The sequence below is a fragment of the Thunnus albacares genome, chromosome 17 (assembly GCF_914725855.1).
Source record: "Thunnus albacares chromosome 17, fThuAlb1.1, whole genome shotgun sequence".
Classification (NCBI taxonomy): domain Eukaryota; kingdom Metazoa; phylum Chordata; class Actinopteri; order Scombriformes; family Scombridae; genus Thunnus; species Thunnus albacares.
In genome coordinates, this window is record NC_058122.1 from 16,659,177 (window position 1) to 16,673,151 (window position 13,975).

The following is a 13,975-nucleotide window of genomic DNA, read 5'->3' on the forward strand; positions in this document are numbered from 1 at the left end:
GCCACTGATCTTCATATTTAGAGTAAAGTTTTTGCGTAAGAAAACAAAATAATAATCACTTTGAGAGCAAATCCCTACATCTTAATGAAATGGGCTGTTAATTTGTCTTTTCTTGCCCTACTAACACATGTAATGTGTGTGTATTTAACATTATCAACTCACAGCTTGTAAGTAAACTTTAAAATGTTTTTAAAAGTGAATTTCTAAAATTTAAGCTAAATAAATTGTGAGTCAATTATAGATTTTGTTTCCATCAACTCCCTTTATGTGAATACAAACAAACGATGTGACAAGATTACACACTTAATCATCTGATACATCATAACATGTAACTGCTGCTTCCCACCTAGGATGGATTAATGTTTTTAATGAATGAATGTGACCCTTCTGACCTATGTATACACTGTGGTTGTTTTTATCAACCACTATGGTGATACAGAGGAGGGCCTTGATCCACGGGCATTGCTGTTGCGTACACCACTGACGCCCATGTTGTATTTAGTCTTTATTTTCGGGGCATTCTGGTAGAGTGGAGGCCTTTAAGGTTAAGCTTTGTGTACGATACAAAAAGTAACTTCTCCACCTCACCCAACTGTAAAACCTTTTTGCAGTATTACAGCCTTTTTCCAAATTTCTGAGGTATGCGCATGAAACCATGAAAATAGAAACATACCTACTTTCTTAATGTATTGTTCTGATAAAAGCCAGATATTTCAGTGACCTCCTGACCTTTACCCCATACAGTCAAGTCAGCAAGAGGGGCCGCAATCACCTCTCTTTAGTATATATAACAAACTGGGATAACAGATTTTAATTAGGAAGAAATACAAAATGAAAGGAATTCAAACATGAAAATGAATAATTTATTATCCAGGAGTTCACATTATAGACACTACCACTGACTAGGTGTTGACCTAGTCTTGTTTTCCTGACATCCTTCATGCCCTGAGGCCACCGTCTGCGTCCGCTCCTGCATACTGTCATGGAAATTTTTTGCATCATTCACTCAAGAACACACAAAGACTCAAAACAGAGCATTCAACATTGTTAATTGTTGAAGCAGTTGTAAACTCTGTACAATACATTATACAATCAGTTACTCTTATGTCATGTATATTTGTGGAGAGAAACCTTCCTTTGGCTCCATGGCACACACTGAAGCCAAATACAAAAACACAATTATCTTGTATTTTTGGAGAGAAAGCATGTTGTTCAGGCGTCCCTAAATGGACATTTCCACAAACTGTTATGCCTTCTTACAAACAAGTACAGTCATACAGATGATGTCAGAGTTCAAGTTTAGCTCAGTCTAGGTACCTCATGATCCACACAGTTTCTAAGCCAGTAGGCCTATGTTGAAGATATCTGTAACTAACCCCAAAGGTCAGTGAACAACCCTCAAATAGAAATAAGTTCAAGAGTTCAGCTTGTCTAGGAATAGGATTTCTTCACAAACATGTCACAATAACACAGTGACATTACTGTCTTATTGAATTGACAACAAACAACACTGTCATCTAAAGGTTTGTCAGATCAACACATTAAAGAGACGTAGAAATATAAATAACTATGATTTGTTTTACCACTGGCTCAGACAAAAGTACAACAACATAAACTAACTGTTGAACAGGGTAGCTTGCCTACACAGAAGGTTGATATGTTAGAGCAGGTACTGACTGACAGACTAACATTTACCCCTTAATTTGAAAACATTTGTAAAATATATACAAGAAATACATCAAATGATAACCATTGTTTAGATCTCTCTCTCACAATACAGATATACAGATAGACTGCCAGACCAAAACACCACTACATTTCTAAAAGAATTCAGCTTCTTCCTATGCTCCTGGGTTTGTCCACTACAATGTACACATCTATTTGGAATTTTTAACTCAAAGAAAAAAGTTGCAGAGCTGCAATTTGTTTATTCATCCATATCATCATCCAACCATTGAGCATCTTCGAGTATGTAGCCCAGACCCATTGAACGGCGTGGTTGAGGCAAAGCAGTGACTGCCGCGTTCTTCTCATCTGAATCCTCCACAATCTGAAAGAAAGCAGACACATTTTTAAAGTCACCTGATGAAGGCAGCAAACGCTCACTTTTTAAACCAAATACTGCCATCATCATTATTCCCATGATACAACTTTGCACTGACAGACCGAGAGACATACCGGTGAATACTCACTTTTGGACTAACAACTCGTTTCACCTCCACTTCGGAGCCTCCAAGAAAGTGAGGACCAGCCCAGTCTGCTCTGTCTGCTTCTTCCTCAGTAGAAAACCTCACATATGCTAGTGTCTTATTATTCCCTGAGTTCGGGTTCTTCTTAATCTAGAATCCAATCCAACAGACAAGGGGAATTCTTTAATTAGGTCTCCTAAATATTGATGATATATACAGAAATACATTAACAAAGGCACTTATATTTTAAGCAGTAATTATTTTCGGACTTTACCTTACACGCTGTGATGGTTCCCCATTCTCTGAAGTAAGCCTGTACATATCCTTCATTTAAGTAAGGGTTCAGATCTTTTATAACCAATCCATGGTCCTATAAACAGTAGAAAATTATAAGATTAATGGCATATTATAGTTCAAAGTCAAAAAGATTAAATAAGTGATGCACCCTGTAAATATAATGTAGGAAAGAGAGAAACTGTTTACCAGTTCATAATGTTTAGCCAAACTAGCCATGTATTTCTTTGGAAGACTGATGTACACTCTTCTCTGAGGTGCTGTGTTCACTTCCATCTTATCTGGAGGAAGAGAGATGAGTTTGTAGATTTATAAACACTGTGCAGTGGGAAAGTATTATAATGTGGGAATGTTGTACCAAGGATTTGCAAACAAAATAAGTCAAATGATTTAATTGCTTCACATGAATGTAAAATTAGAAACACGATAATATGAAATCTTTCTTAGCAGATGAGGTGTGATGTCAAGAAAGCTGTTACTTACCAGAGGTCATTACTGAGATGCTCATCGACCGGCTCTTCCAAGTAGAGACTGACTCAAAATGCAAATGAAGGTGTTGTGGAGAGGCTTCATATAGTGTCCCTCTAAGTCACAATGACGAAATCTCCTCCTTCCTATCACGTTTTTCTCGTGAACTTCACAGAAACAAGTTTGAGTGACTGGTGAAAGAGTTGCTTAATGTCAAAATATGCTATTCAGGATTGTTGACATTGTTGAGCACTTGCTAATGGAACTGCTCCAGACTAAGTTTACACTTGTCCTGCATGTGAAGCAGCAGTATACAGTACAACAGTATATCTTGTTTTCAGTTGTGATTTTAAATTTAAAAGTTCAACTGATTCAAGGGGCCATATGAGTCTCACAAGAGTTCCAACATCCAAGTACTCTCCCTATTTTTCATAATATGTGGAAAATATTGAATATACTGCACTTATCTTTGCAAGTTACTGCATATATAGCAAACTGCCAGAGGTTGACACAACATGCAATAGGACACTACCATCCGCATTTTGACCTCTAAATCTCTTTTAAAAATATTATTAGCTAAATAATAATTTGTCACAAAAACATTCAAACTACACAAAGAGACATAGATAAAGTAGATGTAATAGATTTTTTTCTCCCTGCATAGATTTTACATAATGTCACATTGAATGTCTTCTTAAGAAATTAAGAATATATATATATATATATATATATATATATATATATATATATATATATATATATATATATATATATATATATATAAAAATTACAAAATCTCAGTAAAGCACTGCAAAATTAATTCTTACATGTTTAGAGAAGAGAGAAAGATTCCTTTTTCAGTGATAGACACATTCACAAAAAAATTTATTTTATCTTTCAATACAACACATTCAAGATCCTTATACATAAACTTACACATTTGCTTTTACATTCAACATAGATTCTAAAAAATAACTGCAAAATTTAAAAAAAAACTAACATCCTGACATACAATAAGAGCTCTATGTATAAATAAGGATAAATGACTCCATTATGGCACTAACAGTCCAGTGATTTAGTTTTGTGTTCATCCAGCACATTAAGGACTCACAAACATCATAGAATGTATTTGAACACTTTTATTTATTTTTTTTACTGTAACTGTTTTTTCTTCCACTTTCATTCTCTTTGTACCTTGTACGTGACATTCCTGATGGTGCTGATAGCTATCTTGGCATTGATGATTATATCAACACTAAGATATGTGTTGTTGATGAGATGATATCTTGCCATTTCTTCAGTGTGTTGCTGTTAAAAGCAGGAAAACATTTTATATGGAAGACAGTGCTCACGCAAATGCAGATCATTAAGTGAACTCATGAAAACGGTGAGGAAAAATAAAGATGATATGTTGTACATGATATGTTATACAATGAGGATATACAGCACTCAGACTACGCACCTTATTGATGAGGAGAAACCGGACTACTCTGTTCATTTATGTCTTGCAGTTTGGTGATGAGGAACTTTTTGTCCTTACCTTCCTGTATACAAGAAATATAAAATCACTATCCACATACTGTACACATACCAGTGATTAGAAAAAAAAAAAAAAGTTTGATTATGCATACATTTTCAATTTGCTTCTCTAACAGACTGATGATTCTCCTTTGGCCATCGACAACTTGAGAGTGAATGTATATCACCATTCTGAAAAATAAAAAAGCATGAGGGATCAATTCAAATTTAAAGCGCCTAAACAACATTCACACAGGTAGCTCACAACTCCAAAAGATTTAAATGAGGTAAACAATTTGTTAATAAAGTAACTGCCAAAATACATTCTACATCTTAGATACAATGATATAATGGTGACTCTTAATGGCAAGCTCTTGATAAGGAGAAGCTGATTGTGAAATATTGTGAAAATTAGGCAGGTTGTTTAAAAATTTTGGGTGATCATGTCACCACTCACAGAAAAACTCCACTGGCGAGGAATAACAAAAGTGGGTTATCCACTAGATATCTGTAAATCCAGTTAAGCCACGTCAGGACTGGATGAGTGTTCTGCATCTGTTCGGCCCACACCCCCACCGACTCAAATATGGTATTATTCCTGAAAGGGCCACAACCTGATGAGGGTTTAATCCTGTGGACGACAAACAGATGGAGTGCAGTCTGTAAGAATTTGTGACACCTTTTCTGCTGTTCAGGCTCCAAGCTCCAGCACATTGGATTTCAGAATGGAAAAAAAAGGCTGATGTTGGCAAACATTTTATATTTTTCATAGTGTCAACAAATCCCATAAAAGAAGTCAGACTTGCAATATTTTCCGACTTCCCTGCCCTATTTATGGCACTCAGGCTCATTTGTTTCTAGTGAAGACATCTTTAAAGGAATAGTTTGACATTTCGGGAGATACACTTATTTGTTTTCTTATGAGAGTTAGTTTAGAGGATTGACACTGCTCACGTCTGTATAGTAAATATGAAGCTACTGTGCACAGACTGTTAGCTTAGAACAAAAACTGGAAACTGGGGGAAACAGCTGGACTAGCTCTGTCCAAAAGCTACAGAATCCTCCTAACAGCATCTCTAAAGCTTACAATTACATCTCATTTGTTTAATCCGGCTCTGAAATATATATAATTTCATTTTTAAAGAGACAAAGTAATTTTCTTAAACAACTTGGCACTGCTGTTTGAAGAAAATATTATTCTAAGAGGAACAGATACTGCATTTGTTGAGGAATACTTTCAGCTGTGTACAGAGCCCAGGAGGGGCCACTGAGGTAAAAAAAAAAAAAAAAAAAAAAACCTAATTCATGCTCTCAATTTAATACTGGTAATTCATTCACACAGATTACTTAAAGTCCCCCTTCACTCAAAAATATGTATGTGCAGAGTTCGACACCAGAGGGCTTTTTTCACATTCATCTGCTCAAAGTAGAATGTTTCTCTGTGCTCATTAAAGATCTGATTTTTAGGGGTGTCTCCATGAGCATGATTTGTGATATCACAACTCATTTGGAGCCTATCATGATCCAGTATGCAACTTACACAAGTGTGATGGGGAAACTTGAAGCTTCCAGTGCACATACACTGAGAATTGGTGTTACACTAAAGAAAGAGACATCTTGTGTCCAGAAGTTAAACTTCTGAATTGAAACATATTTGAATATTCATAGATTCTGCAATTTTTAATGACTTGGCATGAGTAGATGCCATTTTAAGCATTTTAACATGGTAGTTATACTTTTTTTTGTGGAAAAACTATATCAGACACGCACTATTGTCTCAATACAAGTCTGGAGGGGGTCTTAAATTATTGCTCTCGATTTATCCATTTTGCCTGTTCCCCTCTTGTAGAGGGCACCAAATGCTTTCAGTTAGCTTGGAGTTTGAAGAAAGTGATGAAGAAGACGTTTCCCTTTAAGGCATGTCACTTGCACACCTCTCCATTGCTTTTTTCAAACTTCTGGCTGACTGAATGCATTTGGTACCCTCTACAAGAGGAGAACAAGCAAAATAGATAAATCGAGAGCACTAATTAAGTAATCCGTGGGCACAAATTATTAAATCGAAGGCCCAAATTATTCAAACAAGAGCACAAATTAGTTTTTTTTTTTCCTCCATGGCCCCTCCTAGGCTCCATAGCTGTGGATTGATACAGATATGTGAATATTTACAGCACCAAAACGGTGGGCTACAACTCCTACACCCTTCACAATATTGATGCAAACACCCTCAAATTAAACTGAATTTGACACTTTTAACCTCACAGTCATTGTTGTAATTTAAATTCTACATTCTAGGTTACAAAATGGTAAATATGCTTGGAATGCAACGAGAGACTGTCAGCATGTTTTTAGAAGTCTATTCATGTGTCTTGGGATGTGGATGCCTTTTGGTGTAGAAAATGCTTGTGAGCATCAGTCAGTCAGAGTCAAGTCAGTCAGCAAGAGAGAGGCTGTTTGTTCCACTCACTTCCAAATTGTATATGTGACAACCGTGGCAGCACCAAGAAATGAGGGGAAGAACAAAAGAGAGATGAATAATGTTGTCATTTGACTGGCCCTCCAGGGCTTACTTGAGGCCTGACAGTTGAGCAACAGACTGTCCTGAGGAAGAAACCAGAGAAAGAACATTCAGTTTGTCATGCAATCCAGACACACTTTATGAAAGTAGAAGTTGAAAAGTAGTGGAAACATCTGCTGTACCAACCTTCCTCATGTAAAACAGCACAAACAATTTTATGATCTGGATGGCAGGAAGCAATGGTGCGAACAGAACCCCAATCCTAGGAAAAACAGAAAACCATTAATGTTTAATTCACTTTTTGTGTGTGTGTGTGTGTGTGTGTTAACTAAGTGATGGTATTCAAAGATGTGATGTAATGCTGTGTAATTACCAAGTGAGGGTCTGCCCATATATGAGCTCCAGCACATTACGAGCAATGTCAAACACTGGCTTCCTGTTCCTTTTCAACACGTGCTTGGAAAAGAGCCTGAATGGAAGATGCCACGTCGGTATTCAGTATTGTGGCTTAACAGTCAGTTTTATCAACAGTAAACAGCAGAATCAAGTTACATGATCTGACAACTTGCCTCCACAGGAACTCTCCCAAAAAAGTGTAAAGCACCGTGAAGATGAAGTCCATCAGAAGCAAGCGATATAGCTCTCGCCCCACAAAGCTCTCCCAACACTGTGGACAACATAAGCACAATAAGTGGACTTAGGGTTGTGTCACATCCCCAATAAGGTTAGATAAATAGGTCACATCCAAACATCCAGTTACTTATTCTGTCCTAAAGGTATTATTTTAGTAATGATGGACATTACACAATGTCAGTGTCGTGCCACCACTAATTATGACTTTCAAATATGTGGATGCTTGTAACCTGTAGGCCATGATTTTCTGGTTCCACCGCAATTCTCCCGAGCCAGTGGTAACACAGCACTCCAATTACACTGACTTTCAACAACAGGTTCCTGAGAAAATAAGGAGGAAATTTTCCATTTTATGACAACAGCTCTAACAAGAAGATAAAACCAATATTTCAAAAAAAAAGGAAATAAATTATGTGGAATTGCACAGCTTTCCAACTTAAAGTCCATTTTCACTCCAAAATGTGTTTTGCTTATTGTCACTTAATTTGCATGTTTGAGCTTCTCCATGTAGAGTTTGACACCAGAAGGCCAGCAAAATGGCCTCCTATTGGAGACATCTTATGCGCAGCACTTACACTTGAAATGAACAATATTTGCATATGCTGGATTTCCAATAGGGGTGAAGGATAATTGGATAATTTAAAAATTTTTGGTGAAAAAGACCATTGTTAATAAAAAGATTATTTTTATGTCTTAAAGTGTGTCTAGAGGGGATCTTCAACAAATCCACTGGCAATTTTATAGGTAATGATTATAAAACATTACAAATCTTGTCACACAACATTAATACTTAACAGAATTAAGCTGGTGAAAGATAATTTGTGCTGAAAGCACAATATAAAGTGGGAGATTTTCAAACATTATAAATGGGAATGTGTTTCAATCAGACCGTTCTGGGTCAAGGTTTTGGAAACCGTGGGTAAACTCCTGATTTATGTTTAGAGGACAGATCTAAAATGCCATATATATCAAAACTGTGCATTTGCTTTAGTTATTATGCATTAACATCTTATGAGTCTGTGCTGTTGGGATCTTTTTTGGAATATGTCTCATTTCATTGTTGACTGGGTCTTCCACTTTTGTATGTGCTCCTTATTTTTATTTGTTTATTTTCGTATGTCCACTGAAATGAAGTGAAAATCTACTTGTTGCCATGTACCAAACTTTTCTTAAAAACAAAATCTATAAAAATTAAAATGCCTACATAATAACTGAGGAAAACATTTACATGGTACATATACAAGAAAACATAGTTTTTAGTGCAGTTTAAAAGTTCACAGAATGTTTTCGGTATTAGCGTGAAGTTATATATCAGTAAATAACAAAGTTTTATTCTAAAATATGCCCTTAGTCTAATACCACGAGTCATCTATGAATTCCCAGACCTTTTGTTCGATAATGGTTTAGAAATGACTGAAGCTGAACTATTACTGATAAAATATGACAAAATGTTGTTGTTTTGTTTTTTGTAGTTCTTTTTGTAGTTTTGTAGTTCTAAATTAAGTGGAATTACACAGCTTTGCAATTTAAAGTCCACTTTCACTTCAAAATGTGTTTTGCTTATTATCATTTTGCATGTTTGAACTTCATCATGTTTTTTGTACTTCTTCCTCACCTGAAGATGGAGACATAGACACGAACACTGGGTGAGTCATATTTCTCTAGCCAAGCACATAGGTTGAAGAGTCCAGGGAGTAACAGGTTAATGGCCGACACTACTGCAGACACTGGCAGCAGTTCAGTTTCTGTGGAAGACGTGTCAGTCTGCTGTAATGCAAAATTATTAATATTATTAGTCTCACCAGCAGGTCTAAATGTCTGCTGTGAAAAAAGTTGAAGACTCTACAGCAGAAGAACCTTATGTGCGTTGTGTCTAAAAGCTCTTATTGATAATGTTATTTAATTTAAATACATCTTGGCACCATTTGTTACTAGTTTTCCCAGCAGTGTTACCAGTTGAAAAAAAATTAAGTGTCAGGAGATTGGTATGAAACACTGAAAGGGTGTTTCAGATTCTCACACATAGTGATTCTTTTGAGCTGACAAGCAAATGTAAAACTTCTGCCAGGAAATGAAAAAGGAGAAGTAAACAAACTCAGGGGGAAGGTACTTCTTCCGAGTTATTTTCGTGGTATGCTTGAGAAAAGTAAATAGCTGCTTAAATACGTATGAAATCTACCATGTGTGGTTGCACAACAGTTGTTGCACATTTTTCTCTAACCTTTTTTTTTTCTGACAGATGATAGACTGTCAGGGTGCCCAGGGCGATGCTGGCCAGACAGGCAGCCCATGCTGACAGATGCACAAAGATGCGGCAGAGTCGCTCCATGTTGCTCTCTTCATCTTCTCCACTCATCATCTCTGAGAGCAGCTCCTGTTGCAAGAGCAGTATTTGTAATCTTGCACAAGAAGCATTTAAATGACCTACACAATAAGTTGAAACACAACACAAATGTGCATATTGTTTGTCGACCCTGTCAAGGCTGACATCTGCTATCACCTGCTGTATATTTGGAATATACATTTAAATCCTTCCTTGATAAGAAAATGGCCTTCATTAGTCTTAATGTGCATTTGAGGACCATGTTTTATTGTGTGAAAAGGCATCATTAAAAACTTCCTGTGTAAACACCACTGCACAAGAACTGAGATAGTGTGACAATGTAACCAAACATGTAGCATATTGAGGTTAATGTGTGAAACATCTATGGTATATTATTATCTGCTTTAAAATACATTTTTCTACACCCTCACATGGATGCTAATGTTTCACATATCAGTGAGTCTAATTGAATACTTAAATGGTTGCGTACTTTGAGCTGAGTACTGATTTTCTCACACTGCAGTCTAACAGATGTCTTCTTGCTGACTTTAAAGTCCCAGGAGCAGAACACCTTGACCGCCAGATTCCCATTAGACTTGAGGACATGAAAACTTCTCCCAAAGGACTTGGATATGCTGCAAGAGAATAAAAAAGTTACAAAACACATAGCATATGGACTAAAATAGCATGAATGCATATAAAAAAATGAATTTATTGTCTGACCTGTGCACCAGGATGATGCAGATAATGAAGAAGGTGATGGTGATGGTAAAGAAATAGGCTGCAGGTATGATTGTGCTGTTGGTGTTGCTGTAGTAGCCGTAAAACATCAGACTCTGAGAGAAGTAACCCTGACAGGAGAGCAGATGGAGGGGAGATCTTGTTCAAGAAAGTGCCACAGACAGAAGGACAAGAAGTACACATCGACCACATCTCACCTTGCCTGTGAGAAGCTCAAGACCAGTGAAATTGTTGTAAGGGCGCCCATTTTGAGGAGGGTTGATGGCTTGAGGGAACACCAGAAATAGGCCGGTGATGAAGAAGAGGAGGAGGTTAAACAGCATGAGGGTTCGGAGAAACAGGAAGTAGGAGAGCACTCCGGTTCCAAAACGCCCACTCAGTCGCTTCATGGGCGAGTGCCACAATCGGAGGGACGCAAGGATGGGGAGGCAGTTGTAGACGCATTGGCGCCAAGTCTGAGGGAAGCGAAACATGTGACTGATGACACAGCAAACACTGATGACACAGCAAACACTGATATACACTTTTTCCTGTTTGTACTTACCCTTGAAATGTACATTCTGAAACTGCTGTAGTATGGAATCTTTCTGGTGATGAATGAACTTTCAGCTACATCATTGAGAGCGAGTTGCCTAATAAAACAAGAGGTGAGGTAGTTTAAACACCTTGCAGAGATGGTGAGAGCACATCAGGTTCATCATCGCTATAAGTTACCAAAATTTCGATAGCTTTTATTCTGAGGTCATTTCTTGTTGTCAGTGCCATGTGTACCTGAGCTCCTTCTTGTCTGCGAGGCTAAGTGGCATGGCTCGCAGCTTACGCATGCTATCAGCCACTGAGAGACCTTGAAGCCTGGATAGCAACTGCTCCTTCTCGTTTTCTGTAAAACCACATTCTAGAAATTGACTCATTGACGCTCAGTGTAGAGAGAAGAACAGGAAGACTCACTTGAACAACAGTAATAATTGTCTAATGTTTGGAGCTATTTTACCTTCACCACTTATTTCTTCCACATCTGTAAGGACAAAGTCATCCTGGATTGGTCTGGAGTGGTGGGAAGTATCCTGGGATGTGGTCTGGTGTCTGTGTAGCTGAGAGGAGCGTGTTTCACACCTGGAAGTGCCTGTAGTGCTAGTTTGCCCTGTCAACAGACAGTCAAGCTTATTTTATTCTCTGGACATTTGTCTTATTTTTAACAGCCACAGAAAGATTGTATCGCCTGGTGACAACTTTTTCGAAAGTAGCGAGAAACATTTAATCTCACCAACAGTGCGACTGGGCATTGAAGAAAGGATCTTTACTGTGGCAGCTGACCATCGGTACCTCTGCAGAGGGTTGATCTCCTCTCTGTCATCTGTCATGTGGCTGGCTGTTGGCCAGCTGTCTGAAAGATGATGAATTGAAAGTAAATCTTGTGCATTTGTAGATAATTCTCATCATTTACACCTCACTGTAAATGATGAGAAGACTTTGTTTCCAGTAAAGGGGCAGCCGTGTAATTGTACCTGTGCATTCCCTAAACACTTCCATCTGCAGGGTTTCAGACCACCTCTGGGTGCTGGCTGCTGGTTCTCTGACCATCTCGCAGAGAGACAACTGGCCTGGTTCACCATCATTCAGGTTCCTGCAGGAGAGTAACCAATACAGTAAACCATGACCAAGACTCCCAAAAGCTTTAGCCCTTACAACTCTGCACCATCTGGAAAGCAGTATGTATGAAGAGAACTTGTGTCTCAACTTTATATATTTTAATCATTGCTGTCCATGGTAGGTTAAATTCCAGAGCTTTTTCTTTTCACAGAATTATTCTACATTTCCCACAGCGATTTGGATCCTTGAGAATCTCTAAATGTTCTCCATTTCCAAATACCAAAGTGCAAGAAGTTGCAAAAACTACACTAATACATGTAGAGCTGCAATCATTAGTCGATTAATCAATTAGTTGCCAACTATTAAATCAATTGCCAACTATTTTGATTATTGACTAATCCTTTGCAGTCATTCTTTATGAAAAAAATGTGAATATTTTCTGGCTCTTATGATAGTAAACTGAATATCTTTAAGTTGTGGACCATTGGTCAGGACAAAAGACGACATTTGAGCTTGTGTTTTGGGAAACATTTTTCACCATTTTCTGACATTTTATAGACCAAACAACTAATTGATTAATTGAGAAAATTATTCGATAATGAAAAATAATCATTGGTTGCAACACTAAAACACATGTAAAGATAGATTAATCTCAAATCACTGAAAATTGCAGCTACAAACGCACTGGTCCTTCCGCACACTAGCTGTAGGCAAGGGGGATTTTCAGTGTTCACAAGAAGATGCATGTAAATTGTAAAAAGAATATCATAGAAAAATACAATTTTGTTTATTGGTAACACAATATAGCAATAGCATTTGCCTTCCAATGTCATGGTAAACAACTACAATATGTTGTAAAGACAAAATTACAATAAAATTCACCAGGACACCCAGCAGACAGATACACAGCACATGATAGGCAGGCACAGGTAGAACCAAAAGTAAAGCATCTCTTAAAGAAAACAACCAATAGAAAATTGAAATAATAACTTACTCATAGTCTGATTCAGTCTGGCAAATGTTGACATCGAAGCTCACACTGTGTGCCATGTTCCTTAATGATCTCTGAGTACTGCAAACACAAATCTCCAAGAGGATCAGTCTTCATTAGCCACATAGTGGGCCACTCTCAGTGGGTCATTTCTGACTTTGAACACTGACTTCTTTTATTCATCCTTCTACAATATGAAGCCGCTGCTCAATGAAACTCTGACAAAATGATGTTTTTCTTCCTGTGAAATTCACCCTCTGACCTGTATCACAGTGCTTCTGGGAAAGCAACAACTTCCTCACCAATGAACTATGTGACAGAAATAAAACAGGCAATGCAAATGAAAGACAAAGAGATTGACAAACTATGAAAAGACACCATACACACTTCCTGTCTCTCTCTCTCTCTCTCTCTCTCTCTCTCTCTCTCTCTCTCTCTCTCTCTGTCTGTCTGTCTGTCTCTCTCTCTCTCTCTCTCTGTCTATCTCAACACAGCTGTGCCTTATTTGTAATTAGCACAAAGTAATATCTGCCTGCATCTCAACTGAGCTTGCAATTATTTAAGCATCTCTGACATGCCTGGTAGACCCATTTGGTACTATGAGTAAATAAATAAATAAATAATAATACATCACGTATATTTTTCCAAAAAATATGTAAATAATTGAGCAGCTGCTGTTTCAATCTATTCAGTCATTTTTAACCAAACAT

At 37.4% G+C, this 13,975-nt stretch overlaps 2 protein-coding genes across 5 annotated transcripts; both read right to left on the bottom strand.

Annotated features, from left to right (window-relative positions):
* Positions 1-845: 845 nt before the first annotated feature.
* LOC122967436 (heterogeneous nuclear ribonucleoprotein A1) lies at positions 846-3,066 on the bottom strand. The gene is made up of 5 exons (XM_044332098.1): positions 2,967-3,066; positions 2,673-2,764; positions 2,464-2,559; positions 2,193-2,339; positions 846-2,050 (listed from the first exon to the last, which is right to left on the bottom strand). Exons 1-5 carry the CDS (start codon positions 2,989-2,991, stop codon positions 1,928-1,930), a joined length of 483 nt encoding a protein of 160 aa, XP_044188033.1. The 5' UTR covers positions 2,992-3,066; the 3' UTR covers positions 846-1,927.
* A 1,009-nt stretch (positions 3,067-4,075) lies between these two features.
* Positions 4,076-13,702, bottom strand: LOC122967103 (transmembrane channel-like protein 6). Of its 4 annotated transcripts, none has more exons than XM_044331551.1 (20): positions 13,269-13,702; positions 12,190-12,308; positions 11,949-12,068; positions 11,676-11,825; positions 11,456-11,579; positions 11,229-11,316; positions 10,882-11,139; positions 10,667-10,794; positions 10,434-10,578; positions 9,842-9,994; positions 9,236-9,384; positions 7,851-7,941; positions 7,557-7,654; positions 7,361-7,456; positions 7,174-7,249; positions 6,937-7,070; positions 4,927-5,100; positions 4,583-4,661; positions 4,414-4,495; positions 4,076-4,259 (listed from the first exon to the last, which is right to left on the bottom strand). In XM_044331551.1, exons 1-19 carry the CDS (start codon positions 13,322-13,324, stop codon positions 4,415-4,417), a joined length of 2,319 nt encoding a protein of 772 aa, XP_044187486.1. In that variant the 5' UTR covers positions 13,325-13,702; the 3' UTR covers positions 4,076-4,259; position 4,414. The 4 variants fall into 4 exon arrangements, with proteins under 4 accessions (XP_044187486.1, XP_044187483.1, XP_044187484.1 ...); XM_044331548.1 differs by having other exon boundaries at positions 9,815-9,994; XM_044331549.1 differs by having other exon boundaries at positions 9,815-9,994; positions 11,456-11,564; positions 13,269-13,701.
* Positions 13,703-13,975: the final 273 nt, after the last annotated feature.

Bases quoted from the DNA above. Each gene is read 5' to 3' on its own strand.
- LOC122967436 (XM_044332098.1), bottom strand. From the start codon at position 2,991: ATGAGCATCTCAGTAATGACCTCTG. The intron at 2,765-2,966 runs GTAAGTAACAGC...CTCTTCCTCCAG, and splicing joins CATCTCAGTAATGACCTCTG to ATAAGATGGAAGTGAACACA. The intron at 2,051-2,192 runs GTGAGTATTCAC...GCTTTCTTTCAG, and splicing joins AACGAGTTGTTAGTCCAAAA to ATTGTGGAGGATTCAGATGA.
- LOC122967103 (XM_044331548.1), bottom strand. From the start codon at position 13,324: ATGGCACACAGTGTGAGCTTCGATGTCAACATTTGCCAGACTGAATCA. The intron at 12,309-13,268 runs GTAAGTTATTAT...ACTCTCCTGCAG, and splicing joins CAGACTGAATCAGACTATGA to GAACCTGAATGATGGTGAAC. The intron at 9,995-10,433 runs GTACGCAACCAT...CTCTTGCAACAG, and splicing joins AAATCAGTACTCAGCTCAAA to GAGCTGCTCTCAGAGATGAT.